Source organism: Pagrus pagrus, assembly GCF_965226575.1.
Source record: "Pagrus pagrus genome assembly, chromosome: 15".
Classification (NCBI taxonomy): domain Eukaryota; kingdom Metazoa; phylum Chordata; class Actinopteri; order Spariformes; family Sparidae; genus Pagrus; species Pagrus pagrus.
The window spans coordinates 3033657-3053181 of record NC_140199.1 but is presented as its reverse complement, the minus strand read 5'-3'; the positions used below and the strand labels follow the sequence as shown (position 1 = coordinate 3053181).

The 19525-nt window shown below is 42.2% G+C and overlaps 1 protein-coding gene across 4 annotated transcripts in view; it reads right to left on the bottom strand.

Annotated features, from left to right (window-relative positions):
- The window catches only part of gfra1a (gdnf family receptor alpha 1a), a 100115-nt gene that overhangs the window by 72503 nt on the left and 8087 nt on the right, over positions 1-19525 (bottom strand). For 3 of the 4 annotated variants that reach the window (XM_084376176.1, XM_084376175.1, XM_084376173.1), the window contains one exon: positions 10201-10371. The exons of the other annotated variant lie outside the window; for it this stretch is intronic. In XM_084376176.1, coding sequence (XP_084232302.1) covers positions 10201-10371 — 171 coding nt within the window. The remainder of the gene's footprint in view (positions 1-10200; positions 10372-19525) is intronic. 4 annotated transcript variants of the gene reach the window in all.

Sequence of the window (19525 nt, the reverse complement as noted above, 5' to 3'; positions counted from 1 at the left end):
GTCCAAATGTCCAATATTTACATCGTTATCTACTCCATTTTCCTGCTCTCAGAGCTCAATCTACCCTACAGCAATCTGGCACAGGAGTCCAGTTGCCGTCCTGGGTTTCTCGATAAGTAGCAAACAATTAATTAGTAATTTTATGGTTTTATATTTTCGCTGGTTTTTAAATTTGTTTAACCTCTTAAGTCCTGGAACCTTCTGTTTATTTCAGGAGTGCTGAAACAAAGCTGCACCGAGCAACTCTGTGTGTGCTTGTTTCTGATATACAAACTTCACTGGTGTTTGGACTGACATGAAGGCGAGCGGTTAGTGAAGAAATTTGCATTCAACTACTGCCACTGCTCTTGAAACACTGGACCCATATCCAACCCCTTTCCATAATCAGAAACAGAGCTGGAGAGCTGGATTCGAGTCTGACTTAGAAAATAAAATTACAGTGGAGTTTTGAGACATCTTGAGACATACTTGATATGTAATTATTAAGGTCAGTGCATTGAAATGATTTGCGAAAAACAACAATAATAATAACCTCTGAAAGGAAAAGTACTCAGACTTTAAAGATGTGATTTAATTTGCCTCTGAAAATGTATGCTTTGACTTTGACATGGCTTCAAGGACTTGACTTGAACTCATCTAAAATTGTCACAGACTTGACTCTGGATAGGTCCCAGTTCTATATTAGATACTAATTCAAAGCAGGTTTGAGTATGTAGTGTGCAGGAGAAGGGAAAAGTGACAACATTAAGTGTAAAGTACCCTCAAAAACCTCAGTGCAGAAACTAAATCTGCTTGGTTTTGACGGACACCATCTCCCTACAATGAAAAGCAGAGGACTTAAGGCTTGTGTCCAAAGAGCTTCTCCAACTCTTTTTTCAGTCGCTCCCATTGAAGAGAGAGTGTAGCGCTGGTGTCACTGTCACTCCTTTTCAGGCAAGCAATTATATACTACATGTGGTGGGGTTCGACACCCTGGAGGAGAAGCTTGTTCTGGCCACATCTGTCTATCCTGTTCTTTATTTTATGTCCAACAAAGCTCAGAACAGACAGAAAAACCTACAGTATATGTGGGAGTAAATCCTTTGCACCTTGGCTGAGCCTCGACAGAACTGGACCATTTTCAGAGTAGGGCCAAAGTGTGCACGTCCCAGCTCCAAGCGGATTGAGTTTATGTCTTGCTACCCTGACCAACCCGTGACAAGCACCTTCCCACATCAGACAAGTGTATGGTGCGAGACTTAACTCATCCCTGTGAAGGAGACCAGAGAGGTCTTTGTGTCTCTGTGTGGTCAGCTGTCAGCTGTACTGGAGTATAATATTTTCTAACTTTTGCTGATACGTGAGAAAAGCTTTTAAATAACAAAATTACTTCTGACTAGCGAGTATTTACAGACACTCCTTTAACCAGAAGTCACAGCCATTGGCCCAACATCAACTGAAGACAAGCATGTGATTAGCTGAAGACACCTTCAAGTAGGTAGTCCTGTTGTAATGAAGATACCACACTGGGTCAAACTGAGGCGAGCCAGCCCAGCATATGTTAAAGCCCCACGAAAGTTGCTGGGGGAGTGTTGTGCTTTTATCACCCTGAGCTTGTTGTTAGCTGCGTAGTGGAGCTTCTGTTAATGCAGCGTTAAGTCAAAACCCACGCGCAGCATTTCTTTTTTCCCTCTTACCGCACAAGCGCTTCATCCCAGCACCCTGCCAGGGCTTTCCTGCCAGAGAAAGAACACTATATGGACAGAAGCCCACAGAGAAGCTGCTCAAGGCTTCAACAAATCGTGGATTGCCGCGAGACAGCTCCAAGTGCAGTAAACGTCCAACACTGTGTACGATTAAAAATTCACATATGGTATTTATTGTGGAGTGGAAAGGTCTATGATCCGAGATGAAATCTTTGTCCTGCACAAACATTTACTTACTTTTCAAAACAAACAATACTAATAACACTCAGTGCTTCTCATAAAGAAGGAATGTCTGTGGATGTAAAGTCCAAGTCTAAATTGGGAACATATTGTCTCATTAAAACCAATTACATTGAGAAACCGCTGTGAAGCTGAATTTAACCAAGAGTCAAAGATCTCTAGGTGCATAGTTATGTTCGGCTACGCTGCCATTAGGATTGGGTAAGTTTAATGGTCTCCCTGAGGAGGAACAGGTTTGTTTGTCCATTTTATTTTAAACTACTCATTACACGATCATTTAAAGGGTTTTAGTTAAATGACTTTCATCTCTGCTGACACCTGACTGACAGTAGTCATGTCAAATAAATTACACAGCCCACCATGAAACACAAATTTAGCCTCAAATGGCAACATCCATCTTTACAGTCCATCCTCAATTCAGATATCAGGAAACTTCAGGAAGAAATTAACAGATGCAAAATGCAGATGCAAAGGAATAAGACAATCAGGAAAACAAAACTATGAAGAGATTCTAAATAAACAGTATATAATGAGCCACTCTAACTGTATATTTGATGTCTTATACCCACAACAGCTCTGCTCAGTACGAGCCACAACGTCGTCACCTCCCGCCAAAAGTTCCCGCTTCTTTGCCAAGTCCTCAGGAGTGCAATGCGCCGAGTCAAAAAAGCTCTGCAGTGCCACGTCGAACTGCCTGCCAGGGTCTGAGCTACCGCGGGTTTTCTACTATCACTGCATACTGGGAGCAGTGGGAAGGAAATGCCCCAGCTCATTTTTCTAGAGAATAGAGCAGAAGCAGCACTCTGTCGGGGGTACGTGAACGTGTGTGTGTGTATGTGTCAACATCAGTGATTTAAACGGATATGCACCACAGGCACGACAGCGCAGTATTGTGAATCACACATCAGGACACCTGGCTCTTGGCCGCACACACAACACGGCTGACTTTGTGCTCATGCACCTAAAAAGCTGCACACACACACACACACACACACACACACACACTCACACAAAGCCGTGATGCACATTAGTGCGTTTGGCCGTGCAGCCCTCTCGCTGGTCCAATTGCACATTACGTCCCTTTCACCTCTCCCTCCCTCTGGCTGAACGGTGATAAGTCCCCTGCTCTCAGTCAATGCGAAGCTGTGAATAATGGATGAAGTACAAGTTGTGAGCGACCACAGCAGAGCGCTCACATGATGGACACAGACACAAAGGGAGACATGGCAGGGACAGCAGGCATCTGTCTCTGCCTCTTTTACTGCTCTTTTCTCCCCTCTCTGTGTCTGTTTGCCTCTTTTTTATCTCCGTCTCTATCATAACAAATCAGCTGGATAATTCTCGTCTTTTTTTTTTATTTCAAAAGAACAAGAACCAGACTTCTGAAAAACTAATTTCACTCAGCAAGCTGTCCTGTCTGACAGCCTCAAGTGATCTGACCCTGGGTCAGCCAGCTTCACTGTTTACTGTCTTCTTTGACCTTAAAACCACTCACACCATGTCTGTCTCAATCTGTGAATAATAACAACGCCAACACACACATTGCTCTCCATCCCCTTAAGGTGGCAGAGTCATGCCAGCTCCTATTCTCATAATACTCTATGTGTTATTTCAAGCTCTCCTGAAATGCTCTCTGTCATTATCATTCGTTTTAACAAGCATACAAACAAAGTGCATGTTTGTGCATCAGTGGAAATTCAAATCTGACTGTGAATGCAGACGGGCGAAGAGCTGGTGTGATATTTTGCGAGGTGTTAGCGGCTCAGTGCCAGTATCCTGTGGGGGTAGCAGTGGGTATCTTGCTCCTGCCTGGTTAGTCCACTGCCACGGTTTCCTTCGGGGCTAACGCCGCGCTCAGTGACCTGTGATGCTCTGCCCGAACAAATAACACAGCAGGGGAGCGAGCAAGTCTTGAATAAATACAAATTTTAAAGTCATGTTTTTGACCCTGCTCTGTTTTGATGAAGTTTCTGTATTTGTTGGTTTTCTTAACCTCTTTAAAAGTGTATTCTTCTAACAGTTTATTAGTGTTTTTTATCTTGTAGCTGTGGATCCTGCCTGATGAACCGCTCGTTATTGTTTTTTATTAATTTCCACATTAACTTAACAGATGAGAGTGCAGGACAAGATCAAACTAAAATAATGTTTGTTGTACAAAAATGTCTTGTCCATGTCCATGTCCATGAGTTGCCTTTAATTTATATGCAGTATGTCACTACTTGTTCAATTAGTACGATTCTAATCAATCAATCAATAGAACCCATAACAATGTTTCCTTTACAATAACTTCTGGGTGGAAATGACCTGCATTACATAGCATACATACAATTCAAATTCAAAGTCTCATTCATCAAAAAAATAATGTTTGACGCTTTAATATCACGAGTTACACATTCACTAACGTTAGGTTGGAGACCTAATTTACCTGTCGGGCCACAGACTTCAGAAAATAACAGCTTGGCTTTACCCCAAACTAGCAGTTAGACTAAGAGCAGTGAGATGCCGGTAGATTTGTTTTATCAAAGACGCAGAGAGAAATCAATAACCGTCTCAGAACTGTGTCTTTGTCTGACTTTCTACTTTCATCACTGTGTAATTACATTTCCAGGACTAACTGCAGGGAATTACTAACCTGTAAACTAAAGTGTAACCCAGTTTGTAGCATTTAGAATGAGATTTTGCATACATTTGCCATATTGTGATATATATCAACCTCGGGAAGAAAATTCACGTTTTATGGATTTTAACTAGATTACGCAGCACTGTCAGACAGCTTTATGTACACTAGTACCTCCTCAGTGCAAACATATGTCACTCTCATGAATTATGTACTAACTACATCATCATAGTCAAATGGTTTTGTGCTTTATGACTCAGGACCAGTAACCAGCGCTGGATGCTTTACACCAGGAATATAAATATTGCTGTGTGACTGTCACTGCTTGAGTAATGCTCACTGACCTTTTTACATTACAGCAGCTGCTCCCAAACTGAAATATTCAGTACATACTGTATGTCTCTGTATGCACGATTGTTTCACCTTTGTCAGCACCACATTTCTCTTTTTTTCCCTATCTTCTTTCCCCTCCCTCTTTTTATGCAGATTAGTTATATTTGCCCTGTGAGGTGCAAAAGTTTTCCTTTAAAAATGCTAATTTCAAACATTTAACACTGCAAAACAGCTAAATAATATATTTACCTTACAGCTCTGTTTCTAATTAATCATCAGTATTTTATATAAAGGCTGTGAGAATTGTGCAAAGTTTCTAAGAATGGAATGAGAGGATAAACGCTCTGGGCGTGGCCCTCCGTAAGCTCCTCTGACTAAGAATGCTGATTTAAAATAAGCTCTCTCTTTCAGACGGTCGTGACTCATTCGGTTCGGGAGGAGATTTTCGTCTTCCCCATTTAATGATAACGCTTCATGCAAAAGACAGGGGGCTGGTGGCCAAATCTCCTGAGCTGATGAGGCTACAAAGATGATGTCAGCCTGGTCTGGGTGGTAGAGAGAATCAGGAGGAGCATCACAGGTTTGATCCCTGATATGACAATCACAGTCAAAAATACTCTATTACAGACTCAAGTTCTGCATTCAAAGTTTTACTGCAGTGAAATTTCTTTAGATTGTTATGTTTACCAGTTGACGTACTTCACAATATTTGTTACCACAACAGCAGTAATTGTGTATATCTGTTTTATCTGTCAACAAATGAAGCTTTCTCCAGAGTTCAGTCAGGAAGACGACTCTTTCACATGCTCAGGACGTTTCATTTGTCATACCATCCTGTCATTAACACCGCTAATACATACTCACTTTTAATTTCCGGGCGTCATTATCCGGGGCTATGAATTGAGATATCAGCTGTTCACATCAGCTGGACACATCTATCCGATAGCACAGCATCACACCTACACTATTAGCCTTTCATCGAGCTGCTGTCTTTTTAAAATATGATTCTCTCACTGCCTTTAGTTCATTCATGCTGCTGTTTTTGTGTGCCCTTCCACCTCCCCATCACCGCCTGCTCTTCACAGATTCACCAGCTTCAACATTTCATCAGCCTATCAGTCTCAGTAGAATCATCACCCACCACCACCACCACCAGTGTCTGGACTCCACGGGGGGGTTTTCATTGCTGCTGTTCAGGGCAGATGCTCCTCAATCAAAAAATCTCCCTGTAGAGTCTAAGCGCCAAGGGCCTTCTGACAAGACTCAATCGAGAATCATCCGCGGCAATTTTCTTTGCTTCATCCACTTGTCTCTCCTGATTGAACTGGCTATCAGATAAATATAGAAACAGAAAAAGAAATGAATGTAAAATATTGACTTCTGAAAGTAGCAGTACCAGTTCGTCATAATTGTGCGTGGCGATAAGTAAATGCACGTCACATATCGAAATAATTACACTACACTGATTCTTTGTGAAACCAGACATCTAGCTTTTTAACATTTTTCACTTTCATTGAGCCAGTTGTCTCTAAGTGTCAGTGGCAGGTGGCCCATGCACTGAGGCTGAGTCCTCAGTGGTGGCCCAGGTTCAATTGGGCCTGAGGCCCTTTGCTGCATGTCTTCCCCCCCCTCTCTCTCTCCCAACACCTGTCACTTTCAAAGATATCCTATCAAACAAAGGCTACATGCCATTTTTTACCCATGGATCTATATTTCTGGGTAAATTAATAAATGAAGCCACACGTCCACATAAAAGTTAAACTTTGATAGTGGGCACTTTGCTTATGAAGGATCAGTTTCCACAGCGTGGCAGGACGGCCACACTCTTCATTTAAGTAAATGGAGAAGGTTAATAAAACTATAATTACAATAAGAAGAATGAGTTGAAATGTAATCTTAGACAGATGCCCATTTAGTTTCCGTCTCACTGTTAACGCGAGACAAGTGATACTCTTAGAAGTTTTTAAAAGGCAATTCAGGCAGTCCAATAATACTCTTTTTCAAATCCTTAGAGTGGCGCCTTATACGTCAATTATTACCTGGGACGATGAATCTTTTTAAATGACAATTTTGGAGAAACAGTATTTACTGTTAAGCCTTCAGCGACATCCATATTTCTGTCAGAGAACAGAGGGATGGAAGATTTTAATTAATCTGAACGCCAGCACCCCCGAGGAAAACGCACACAAATACTCACTCACTCTATTCTACACACACTCACCAAGACAGACAGACAGACACACCCACCCAGGCACAAACCCAGATGATGCAGACTGGAGCAGGAACATTTAGGCAAAACAGACGGAGAGAGGCAGAGCGGCATTTAAAACTTTGCATAAATGTCTCTCTGAGATGTTTTGTTAAACTAAAAGTGTCTGAAGAGGGGGATGGAGCTTCTGTGCCCATCACAAAGTACTACAGAGTTGTGTGACACGGTAAAGGTCCAGACATTTACATCATCCTGAACACCACCTGCCTATCTGCCAGTGCCACCACAGACTACAGCGTGCATCTCTGTTTTGGCGGAGCATGGCTAAGGAAGTGCTGCTTTACCGAACTACTTCTTCATGTTTGTTTAAGTGTACCGAGAGCTATTTGAGTGTCATCACACCCGGCCAATGCATCCGATTTTGATTCTGATCCCGGTGTAGACGATGTTTTGTAAGCAGAAACAGAGAGAGACACGGAGTAAGAAAGAGACGGTTATTTTACAGAGCTGAAAATGGAAATATTTCCTTCTCACTCCAAAGAAAAAAGTCAATTTCCGTAAACACTTCTGACCTCTGCATAGATTTATTTAAAAAGTTTGACATTTCGGTGACGAGAACCTTTTCTCAAGATATCTTTTGTGCCAAAATCCAAACTTTTGTAATAAATCAATGCAGAGATGAAACGTGTGCTGGAGTTGACTTTTGTCTTGGGGGATTTGATTCCCTGTACCAGTAAGTGTTTCCATTTCCAACTACCATAGTTAATATACTTGACATGTCTTAACTAGATTACACTCTGGTCTGACACCAGCATGTTTCAATGTGACAATGATTACCTGCCAGCCTAAACCTGGGGATTTGCACTTTTATTTTGTTGGTCTTGTTTTCTGTTTCTTGGTCTTTCTGCACAGTGCAAGCATGTAACAATAAATCACTGTCTAGGAGAGGCAAAAACAGGTACCACATATATCTTCTATAAAATGGATGCTTTTTTACAGCTCGGATAAATGTTAAACCGAATTTTTTCATAATTCCTGACATTTGCACTCAAATGTTTAATGAGCATCTTGAAATATGCAGTAAATACAGGTGGGTGGAAATACTTCTAGTGAAATTGAAAGGGAAAAAAGGCAGAGCAGAGTGTGTGTGATGCCCCTCAGGTTTTAGTCAGAACACACAATTCAGCATGATTCAGCCTCACAACCCGATTGATGTAATCCTCCCTTGAGCAAGACTCGCAGCAGAAACTGTGCGTGTTTTGCCCGTGAGAGTGCAGATCTGAGTTTGCTTCTTTGGTCAGTTGTGCATGCATAAAGATGATGATGGAGTATGTCTGTATATTCATATTTCAGTGAGAAATGCTCATGTCCTCGCAGTTCGGCAAAAAAATCTATTAGTATACCACGTGTCTGTGGCTGTGTGCGTGCACACTTTGGGCCCATATGTACCAAAATTGAAATAATGCAGTGTATTGCAAAATAACGACCAAATTCATTCACAAAGACATAGCAAGTTAACTTTTCAGCAGGCCGTGATGCAAAATGAAATATTTCCCCTCGCACCATCACAGCCTGCAATAAGCTGTTTTTGGCCATAAAACTAATGTAGCAGTCACAGACATTGACTGCCCTCTAAAATGGAAATTCATAAGCCAAAATGGCACAGTGGGAATATCAAAATATGACATATCCTCTGCTTCTTCTACCCCCCCACTTCTCGCTGTCTCTTGCCGCCTCCCCATTCCATCCCTCCCTCTCTTCTCCAGGGTTTTTCAACAGAGAGCACATCTGCTGTAGAAACTCTTCTGAAGGACATGTCAACCCTCCCTGACACAGCTGACTAAGCAGACAGACGGACGGCCAGGCCAGTGGTCTGACACCTCTCTCACACGGCCCCAAAGGCACCAAAATCTATAACTGGCTTAATCTGATACCAAGGAGGCTAAACTCAGTGTGAACAGATCAACAGATCCAAGGAAAACTGACAATACAAGTTTCATATTTCAACCCCAAACATCTTGAACTCTTTAGGTCTTACACCTGTATTTCCAAATGTTGGTATGAATTACAATAGCATCATGTGTTGGTCTCATTCAGATGTTTTTTTTAACCAACTGCAGGAGACTGAGACCAGAGATTTTCTGGGTATAAAGAGACGGATGATATTTGATAACGAGCAGATCTTCACGCGTGGATAGTCATGCATAACAGAAAGAGCAAGAGCAAAACGCAGTGCACAATGCAGTCCTAATCAAATTCAGGTATTTCTACATATGTTGTACATCTTTTGGCATTTATACACTGACTATTATACATTATGAAAAAGAGCGCAGAGACAGTATGTTTGTGATGCTTCTCTGAGGCAACAGGGACTAGTTCAGGAGGAATCGGTTAATCGAGAAATGTCTGAAGTAACTGTGTAGTGTGACCACCTTTATAAAACCTTTTTTACCAACTGCGAAACCAATCACCAGAATAAACGTTGGCAATGTACATTTCTGCAAACCATGGATATGTTGAAAATTTACATTTTTAGGTTGCACCTTTAAGTTTCTTTTGTTTAATTTTGTGACAACACTGTGCTGTTGCTTTGTTTAGGTTTAGGCAAAGATCATGTTTTGGCTTAAAATACCTGCTGGAGATGTCCCAACTTCCTTTCAGAAATATCAGTTTTTTGTCGCCACAAACACTGCTCAAAAGCTCTAGCACCTCTTAAAAGTATCCAGTGGTGTCATGCTTAGAAATGTTGAAACGCAGTCTCAAACAGTGGTCACTGGCTTGGCAGCCTTCTCGCCTCTAGCTTCACCATCATCTCCTCCACCATGAAAGTCAGGTTAAAAACATGAACGTGATGTGACATGTTTTGTAGAAATGTCAATATGGCACACAGCCTATGACACATACAAATGTGAACGTATCAGCGGTTTGCAGAAACGTTAACTGCCAATGTTTTAACCTGGCTTCTGGACCGAACCTTCTGCAGGTGGCTGGCACTGTTTAACTGCAGTTACTGTTAGCAATCTGACACTGAACATGTATTCTGTGTCTAACTTTATCTCAAGAAAACAATCATGCACGATCAAATACACACACAAAACACAACTCTGTTTGGTTACCCAGTATGGCCCAATTGGGATGAGCTCTCCTGTTTCTACTGGGATCCTGCAGTTCCGTGGAGGAGGGGCTCCCTCTGCCCAGAGTGGGCTCTCTGCCCAGGGAAACCCTACCCTGGGCGCCCCCCCTGCCTGGGGCTGAAGTGGCAGAGCTGCTCCAAGGTTCCCCACCCTCTGTAAGAGATGCGCTTCATTCAGGACCACCAACAAACAGCCATCAGGGGTCATCAGGGTTCACAAAAGTCACAGGGAGGTCAAGACTCCTATCATAAAAGGGGATACTCACAGGTCAAAGGGGAGAGTTTAAGGAAGAACCGGAGAGAGAGCATTCAGATCATTCGGACTGACAGAAGTCACATTCTGGGTGTTTTCCAGGTAGGCAAAGGTGAAGGCAGAAGGGGCACACAGGAGCAAGGCTTTAATAATTCCTGAGTTTCATAAAAGGAAGGAAACAAGCTCAATATGTTACAGAAGAGAATAAGGAAAAAGGAGTTGTTGCCTGTAACATCACTGAGGGAGTATAGTTCTTATCTGCAGCAGATGTGGTGAGAAGAAGCTCTAAGGTGCATAGTTTATTGCCAGTGTCAAAACAGGAAATAATAACTGGTCCTGAACATGCTCATCTTTACCTGCTCAGTGAGACTGCACGAGCTTCACAACTGACAACTCGAACACAAACTACCGTTCAATCAAAGCTGCAAGAGCTTCAAGCACAAATAAAGAACCGAGCCGCAACAAAAGAACAATTTGGATGGTGTTTACCTAGATTAACCATTGACAAACTGCACAATCAGTGTGGTGAAAGATCGCTGTTTAGCCCACTTATGTGTGAGGAGAGTGTACACACAACCGAATCGATTGAACAGTCACGCTAGCCTCACATGAAACAAGCCCAGAATAGAGGCATCTGAAGCCGCATGGCAAATTGGGGGCATGCAGTTATAGATTTTTAGTTAGGAGGACGGTCGTGGATGAAACAAATGCAAATTTATGTATCAATGCCCTCATTTAACATCTCTGAGAGCAAAGACTGGCACAGAACAAGAGCTCAGCTGGATGCTAGTTGTGTGTGTGTGTGTGTGTGTGTGTGTGTGTGTGTGTGTGTGTGTGTGTGTGTGTGTGTGTGTGTGTGTGTGTGTGTGTTCTTGGGTGCCAGCGGGTGCATGCTTTCTCGCACTTGTGTGTGTAAGGGCGCGTGTGCACTCTGGGCTCTCGGATGTGTGTGTGCGTGTGTGTATGTGTGTCTGCGTGTGTGTGTTTAAGGCCGTGTTTGCTTTTCAGGGATGCTGCTGTTCTGTGATCAAAAGAAGAGGCACAAAGGGAGACGGGAGAGAAAAAAAGGGCCAAAGCCATTATTCTCCAAAGAGAGGCGTTTGTTAGTTAGAGACGCTGCTTTAATCAGACGTACTGTGGCTGTTGACAACCATGATCACAGGGGACGGAGTGTAAATTCCAATCGACCAGTAGGGATCTTCAAAGTGTGCTAAGCAGGAAAAGGAAATGTATACTGCTGTTGTACTAAGAAGCAAGAAAGTCCTAAAAAAAAATGAATTCACATTATTTGGCGACACATTTTAGCATTTTATAGTTTCAGTTGTTTTTATCCGTAGGAGAAAACAACGCCATCCACGATCGATTAACTAGTGGACAATCTGCCCTCGCTCTTCCCTCCTGTCTGCTGTCAATCACACATGCTTGCAGATAGAGATACGCTCTCTGATGCTACATCCCTCCTGTAAACATAATCACTATGATACGAGCTCTCCTATTTCATGTCAGACTTCTAATGCCATTGTTTTGAACAAGCCTGTAAGCGCACCTGATCGTTGTTCGTTGCATGCTGGTTTTGATGGGCTACACAATTGACCACAAGCTTAACAACAAGCTTCCTCCACTTGTTTTCTCTGAAATCCAAAATATTTCCACACTATTGATGTATTCCTGCCTGGCACTATAGTCGTCTGAATGTTGAGGAAGGAGCGGCGTTTGGACAAAAAAATTGACACAGACGTGCCATGGGAATTTCAAAATGTATCTTACAGGTAATGACAAGGATTGATGTCTTCTTTTTGCATCCTTGATATTGGATTGTTAACCATTAAATCAATATATATCGATTCAAATTGGATGGATTGTGTTCCTACTTACTACTACTATGCTCATAATATTCTTATGGTCATGGATTTAAACATTTTTTATGGGACAACAAGACTTGGACAAAGAAGGGTTTTGCCTGAGAACGAGACATTTCAACAGTTTCAAGCAGGGGAAGAAGCGTGACTTTACAAGTCCACTTCCATAAAAGAAAGGAAATGGCGCAGCGCTGTCCGGTCCAGTTTTACTTTGGTAGAGTATGAAATTCTATTAAGACACAGCGGCATAAGTGAAAGCCCTGACGGCCGGAGCCGAGGCAAGTTAATCCTGCGAGTTGACTGGGTGCAGCTGAGGGCTTAAAGCAGCAGCTTAACACGAGGCGGTGGCTTTGGCGCACCTGCCAGTGGTCAGTCATGCCTCCGCCAGCCAGGCAGAGCACAATGTGATTATAACACATCAGAATTAACTACACTGACCTAAAACAATCTTCTCATCATTTTGATAAACTGAAGTCGATCGTGGTGATTGAATAACTTAAAAAAGATGTCTGGGTCGCTAACATACAGTCCATAATATGGATTATTTAGAGGAACCCGCATCTTTTCCTTCAGTCATTCCAAAATCCTAACCCTGTCACCAAAGCTGAAGGCTCGGCTGCTCCTTGGTATCCCGCAAAAGCAAGTTAAATTAGATGTGTGTTCACCACCTCCTGTTTGTTTTACTATCACACCATCCAAAGTTTTGGGAACACTGCATCTAAATCAAATGTTTCTCTGAAGAACTTGACTGTTACTTCTTAAACTATAAAGTAAGAGCTGTACATTAATGCCATCAATCCTTTTTCTTGTGAGCTGTGCCTGATTGCATGCTCACATATATTCATGTATAACTATCTGTGTAGGTGTCTGAGACTGTGTATGTGAAAAGTTAATTGTCCATATTTGCATGCAGCATAAAGCAGCGGAGGGGAGGCAGACCTGGCACATGCTCCCTCCCGCTGATTTGAGCTGTCAACCGCATTTATTAACTATGATGAATCACCCCTCCACTTCACATCCAATCAAAGGCCTCTCAGAGGGACTCAAATCTGGTCACCTTTAACTAAATGATTTTCTTGGCCCATGGTGTGCCAGGGAGCGATTGAACTGGCAACCTGATGATATGGCTGCTGTTAGAATTATTCTGCCAATGGCCCACAGCTGGATCCGTCATTTTTGAAACAGTTCGGGGAATTAAGTGGCCAGCTGACATGTAGCAGCATGGGGAGGGAGAATTAAAAGGCCTGGTTGGAATGAGGAAATATAAAAATACAGTCAGCGAGACATGGAGTATAAAGGTGTTCTCTTGACCTTGCCTTTGGATTAAATCTGAACTAGGTTCAGCCCCTGCTGCATAATACAGTACATTCTACAATGAAAGCTGACAGCTACCAGTGAATCAGAATAATCTTTCTTCCACAATGCAGAGGAATTTTCCTTAAGCCTCGCCTTTCCTCCCAAACCACCACCAACTTCCATCCATCTATATTTAACTAAAAAATACACTCATACATCTCGTAGAATAGAATCTTTGAATAGTTCACATTACTACACACATTAGGCTTAAAATCAACTGTACAGAGATTAGACAAGGTCAGTGAAAACACAAATCCCCAACAGGCTGTGTCCTTCCCTCTGAACACGAGAGTCTGGGAACTGTACACCACAAACCTTGCTGAAGGATAAAGCCTTTGATCCAAGCCTGAGCGGAAGAGTTTGGGCGGAAAAAGAAGGAGGGAACAGGGGAAAAGGAGAGAAATCAATAGATTCTTGTAGACACAGCCTCAAGTTTCCAATCTAACACAGCGCTGCATTGATTAGGTTTCATATGAGACGGGGCACAGGGACAGTAATGTCGGCAGTGGATTTGGGAGTCCTTAACAAAATAAACTCCAGTGCAGGGAACAGGACGATGAGATCTATGGAGCAGTGTTTTGGAATCCATCGAACGACATGCTTGATGGCTACTGCGTAAGGATGCATAAGACAAACACATCATGTCAGTGTACTACAGAGAACTTATGAGGTAAAAAACAACACCAAACATCTACAGCACGCCTACACACCAGGAAAGAATACCGTGGGGCAACTTAGCTGCCCTGAGCTGCTCACTAGAAATGAAGGAAAAGGTGTGAAGCTAAAAGAAGTGTTTGAACCTCAAATGCAATGTTTATTCTGAGGGTGGTGCCGGGCCTGAATCACATTAGCGGTTCTTCGTCAGCCTCCGCTCTACACGAATTTGAGCTTTAACAAGGTGATATGCTAACAATTACCGCTTTAACATGCTATCTGGTACCATGTACTGTTAGTCAGCTAGAAAGTGCTAGATAGAAACCATAGTTTTGCATCTCATGTTTATAATGATGCTGTGAATCAGACCTGGTTAGGTTTAGGCACAAAAAACCTTGGTTAAGGTGATGGAAATATCATGGTTTGGATTGTGAGAACTTTTGCGGATATAGCCTAGGGTTACCACTTAGACATGACCTGTTACGTTATGCTTGTCAGCATTACAATGTTTAGCATGATAGCATGCTATATAAGCATTGGTTTGGTTGCTCCAGAGGAAAAGTGAGTGTGATGTCATGGCAATTGCTGAGATATTCTGGACTTGAGTGTTGGACCAACAGATGGACCAGCTGACAGACTCTATCCTTAGATATCTAGCGGTGCTTAAACACTTGGGCTATATATCGTACTGAGAGTCCATGGACACTGTATGTCTACAGCGTATGTCTTGAGACAAGAAACAGGATGTGGGTGCAGTGAAGTTTTAATCAGTAAACTGGTTTGACCATTCACCAGCTCAAAAGCTGAGAAAGGAAAGTACTCTGGAAAGGTCTTCAATTTAAATTCAGAACTAAACTTGCTGTGAGTCACACCAGCCTGAGAGCTGCACTTGATCTCTGATTGACATGCAGAAAAAGAAAAGCATCTCTTTTAATGATGCAGCGAGAGTGGAATATGCTTCAGGGAACTGAGGCATTTAGCTTACAAAGGTGAAAGAGAAGCTTTCCGAGAAATGATGCAAAGGGGTTTATAAGTACATTGATGAGGTCAGAGGTGCATGACTATGACACCAAAACCAGGAAACTCATGACTTCATCAAAGCAAACAAGAAATAGCATGGTGTGCTGTGAGTAACAGTTGTTTTCTGATTTAAGAGTCCTTGACATTCATTTTGTGTTCTTGCAAGATTTTGGGGTTTGGCTAACAAACAAGTTTTAACAATGTTGAGGTCTGGAAGGGTTTGTCGTGTCTCATCAACACCTGTTTAGGGATGGGAATTGATAAGACTATTGATACCAATGCCATTGTAGATTCTGCTCTGAGTTATATCCTTTGATTCTGTCATTGATTTCTGATCAATTTTCTGTGTGGGGAAAAAAGTAGATAGTCTCAGGTTTTATAATGTCTGAGTCTGATGTTACATCATATCTGATAATCATTTTTACAGACATTAAAATTAGTCATCTTTCTTTGTGCTTTGGACTGTTTATTCCTGTCTGCAATGACTCATTGTTGCAGGGTTGGTAAGCTGATTTGGGACCAAAACCTACATTTTCATAAATATGGCAGCTGAGGGATATAAGTTTCGTCTATGCTTAAGAAGATAATAAAATGATAATACAAGGCTCCGTAGCCTGACGGCAAAGCTCACAACTGCAGCGCACAGACTTTTGTTTTTGTACCCGCTCACAATAAAAGTCCTAGACGATAAACATTGCGTACTGCAGAGATCGATGTCATTGTTTTTGAAAAGCACAACTGTCAGAAAAACATGCCGGGATCAATAAGAGGAACTGATTAACTCAGAAGCCTTAGATTGCAATGGATGGGACAACTTGGAACTGGTTCACAACTGGAAGTGGCTCTCCATTCCCATCCTTACACCTGATCCGATTAATAGGGTTAGCTTGTTGCCAATTCTGATCTAGTGTACTGGATTGGTGCATCACTCAGCTAAAGCCTGAAGAAAGTGAAGAAACGCCCACTCACTTCAACAACTTCTACAAAGTAAACACTAAATCTGCTTGCTTGGTGGCAAACAGCGTAGGACTGTTTATATCCAGAGCAACTCCCAGCTACAAACACATTTGACTGAATAAGTGTGAAGCAGGGAATGGCACAAAAAAAAGAGCGAGTGTGCTCAGTCAACCAACTCTGGATAAATAAAGGCAGAAAAATAAAGTTAAGAGAACAGGCGGGATACGCTCTCTCCCTCTCCAAAAGATACAGCACAATAAATTATGTTTCTACTGCTGTAACTCCTCTGCTTTCCCTCCCTGACTCTATCTCACACTCACACTCACAAAACACACACACACAGATGCAGGCAGACACACAAACACAAGCAGGGTAAGAGATAGCGGTAGACACTCTTATCTCTAAACATTGGCAGCTCATAATGAGAGTGACTTCCTCTGCAGCCAGTGGTTGAGTGGTGCTGACAGCCTCTCAGCCCTGTGTGTCAGCACAGGGGGATTTGAAGCGCTGCCTTGGCTTGACAGCCGGGCCACGCACTTACAGATGTTTTCACACTCACACGCACACACACATATGCACACATCGCTCCAACTGCGCTTCAAGGTTGACTTCAGTAGTAGGAGGGAGGAGGACAAGATGTGTTTGAAGTCTTGACACATGGAAGAGACACAATATTGAGCTTTGGTGTATTGGGGCTTATGAGTGGTGAGTGGGTGATATACAGCGAGCTGCTGTACCAGCCAACTGGGAAGAGGACGGAGCTTAAGGAGAGAGTTTAAGCCAAACAGACATGAATACACATCGACAGAGGATAAAAATTCATTATAAGCCAGAGAACACAGTTTCTGATTACTGCATAGCCGCGAGAAGAAGAACATCTGAAACACGAACAGGTTGGAGATAAAAGGCTCCAAAAACTCAAGCTGTCTAGGTTTAGTTGAATTTAAGTAACAGTTACTGATGCCCTTGACATGTAAGGACAGGGAAAGACATAGAGGAGAAAGGGTTTGGACAAATTTTGTAAAACTTCTGTCCACAACTTCACACCATGTTGTACATCTCAAGCTTTGCTATGTTTACCTTAAAGTTTTGAAGTACAAACAGTGGTTTAGGATAAGTGCTGCCAACTTAAATGCTATTATCACTTCAAAACTGCCAAACAACTTTAAAAGGTCAGTCCGCAGGGCCAGAGTGAAAATGATAGTTGTATAAACTCATCTTTATTCATAGGTCGCACCTCCTGCAACCTGTGATGTTCTTATCCGTTTTCACCCACTGCCACCCCATCATCTAACCACAGCTGCTGTATTTACGCTAAGTCACTTTTGGCTGCTGCCCAGACTGACGATTATGGTCTGTGTCACTTTTTTGCCCCGTGTTACATTTCTTTCCCCCTTCAAAATGACAACCGGCTCACAAACTTAAATGGTCTCTTATCTGCAAACACTGCACTCATGCACCGTAATCTTTGTGGCAATTTGCCCAAACTTTTTAAAACTAGCTCAAATCACTCATTTCCCACATGTAGAAATGTTTTACAAGGTGAGCAAACCTCTGTTGTGACTTTGGCATGCATAAGGATGCAGCGATGAACCGCACTTTGAAACATCACATATTTGTATCCGTACAGGCTCAGCCACACCAGGTGCTCCAATATCTCAGTGTCAAAATACAATGGCTCTCAGTAGAGCGCATACCTCCGACAGAGCCCAGTCCCCTTTTGTACTCACTCATTTTTTTCACCAAGAGCAATGTTTTAGTCTCAGAGAAATGAACAAAAATGCCCTATCTCGAGTTGGAGAATTCCTGGATCCGTCCCTTTATCCAGAAATCCATCCAGTAGTTTTTGTGTAATACTGCTGACACACCAACCAACAACCAAACGGACACGGGTGCAAACATAGCCGCCGGGGATATCATGGTACAAGGTTGTCTATAAGCAACATAACATTAAACAAGAAGACATTTGCTGGTGCAACCGTCAGACTGCAGGTGAAACAATAATAAAATGAGCGCACCAGCTTAAAATGCCATGCAGCAGCAAGGTAAGAAAAGTTACACGTGTTGTCACGAGAATAACTCCCCTCATTTGAGTTTAAGGGGGGACTTCATTAGCTAAACAATCACTGAAAAAAAAATGTGCTTCCAAGATCCAACATCTCTTCGAGTTACAATCAACAAAGTAGCGGTGAGAGTTGGGATTTCAGAGCAATATACAGTAATAAACAGCAATGTACAAAGCTGGAAACAGAGTACTGCCCTGTTTAGAAATTAGCACTCACCAAAACAACATTTAATCCCCTCAAGGGCAAAACACTATTTAATATTTTTTTTACTAAAAGTCCACTTTGACCTGACTTTGTTGATTCACATTTTTTCTTTTGCACTGCATGATCTGGCTACTGTATTATTTCTGTGTAAAAGACAGCAACTGATAAAAAAAAGCCAACAAAGACACGGTGTGGGGACAAATTACAACAAAACCATTAATGTGATTTTATACATTCATAGTGTTGTGCATCGATGTATTTTTCCTCAGACTATCAATCTATCATTACTGCATTATTCTAGATATCTAAAGTGTCCAAAAAACAAGGTGACGCAGAAGGACAGCAAGAGGGACGAGAACAAAGAGTAGTCGATGCAGAAAAGAAATGTTTTGAAAGGTACAGGAAAAGTACCTGGAACAGCAAGTATTCATGAATACAGTAATACGAAACTACCCAGGCTGTGTATTCATCCATTTCCTACACTGCTTTGAATTTCCAGCCGCCTGGGCCAAATGGTGTGGCAGTAATTCCAAGTCCACTTTAATCTCAGAATAATGCTCTCTGTTTCTGTGTTGCTCCCTCCTGCATGGATCAGTGACTCATAAACATGGGCAACTGGTGAAGAGAAGGGCAGCCATTTCATCTAAAGTCTGCTCTCTCTCCTCCCTCGAAGCTTGTACAAACTCATGCGGTGTGATGGAAAATGTTTTTTTTCTGCTCAGCGTGATGACTACCTTTTTGTTTACGGTTTGTCTACCTAGTATCTTATAAAAATCGCATCTCTCTCAGAATACAAAGACAAGTCCCACACCAAAAATGGACATGTATACGCAGATAAGGAAAATGCAGCACATGCAGTAGGAAATATCTGTGCAGATTTAGCTTTCCTTGTTCTACACAGGCGTACTTCTTCGTGTTGTATGTATGTCACGCATGTTG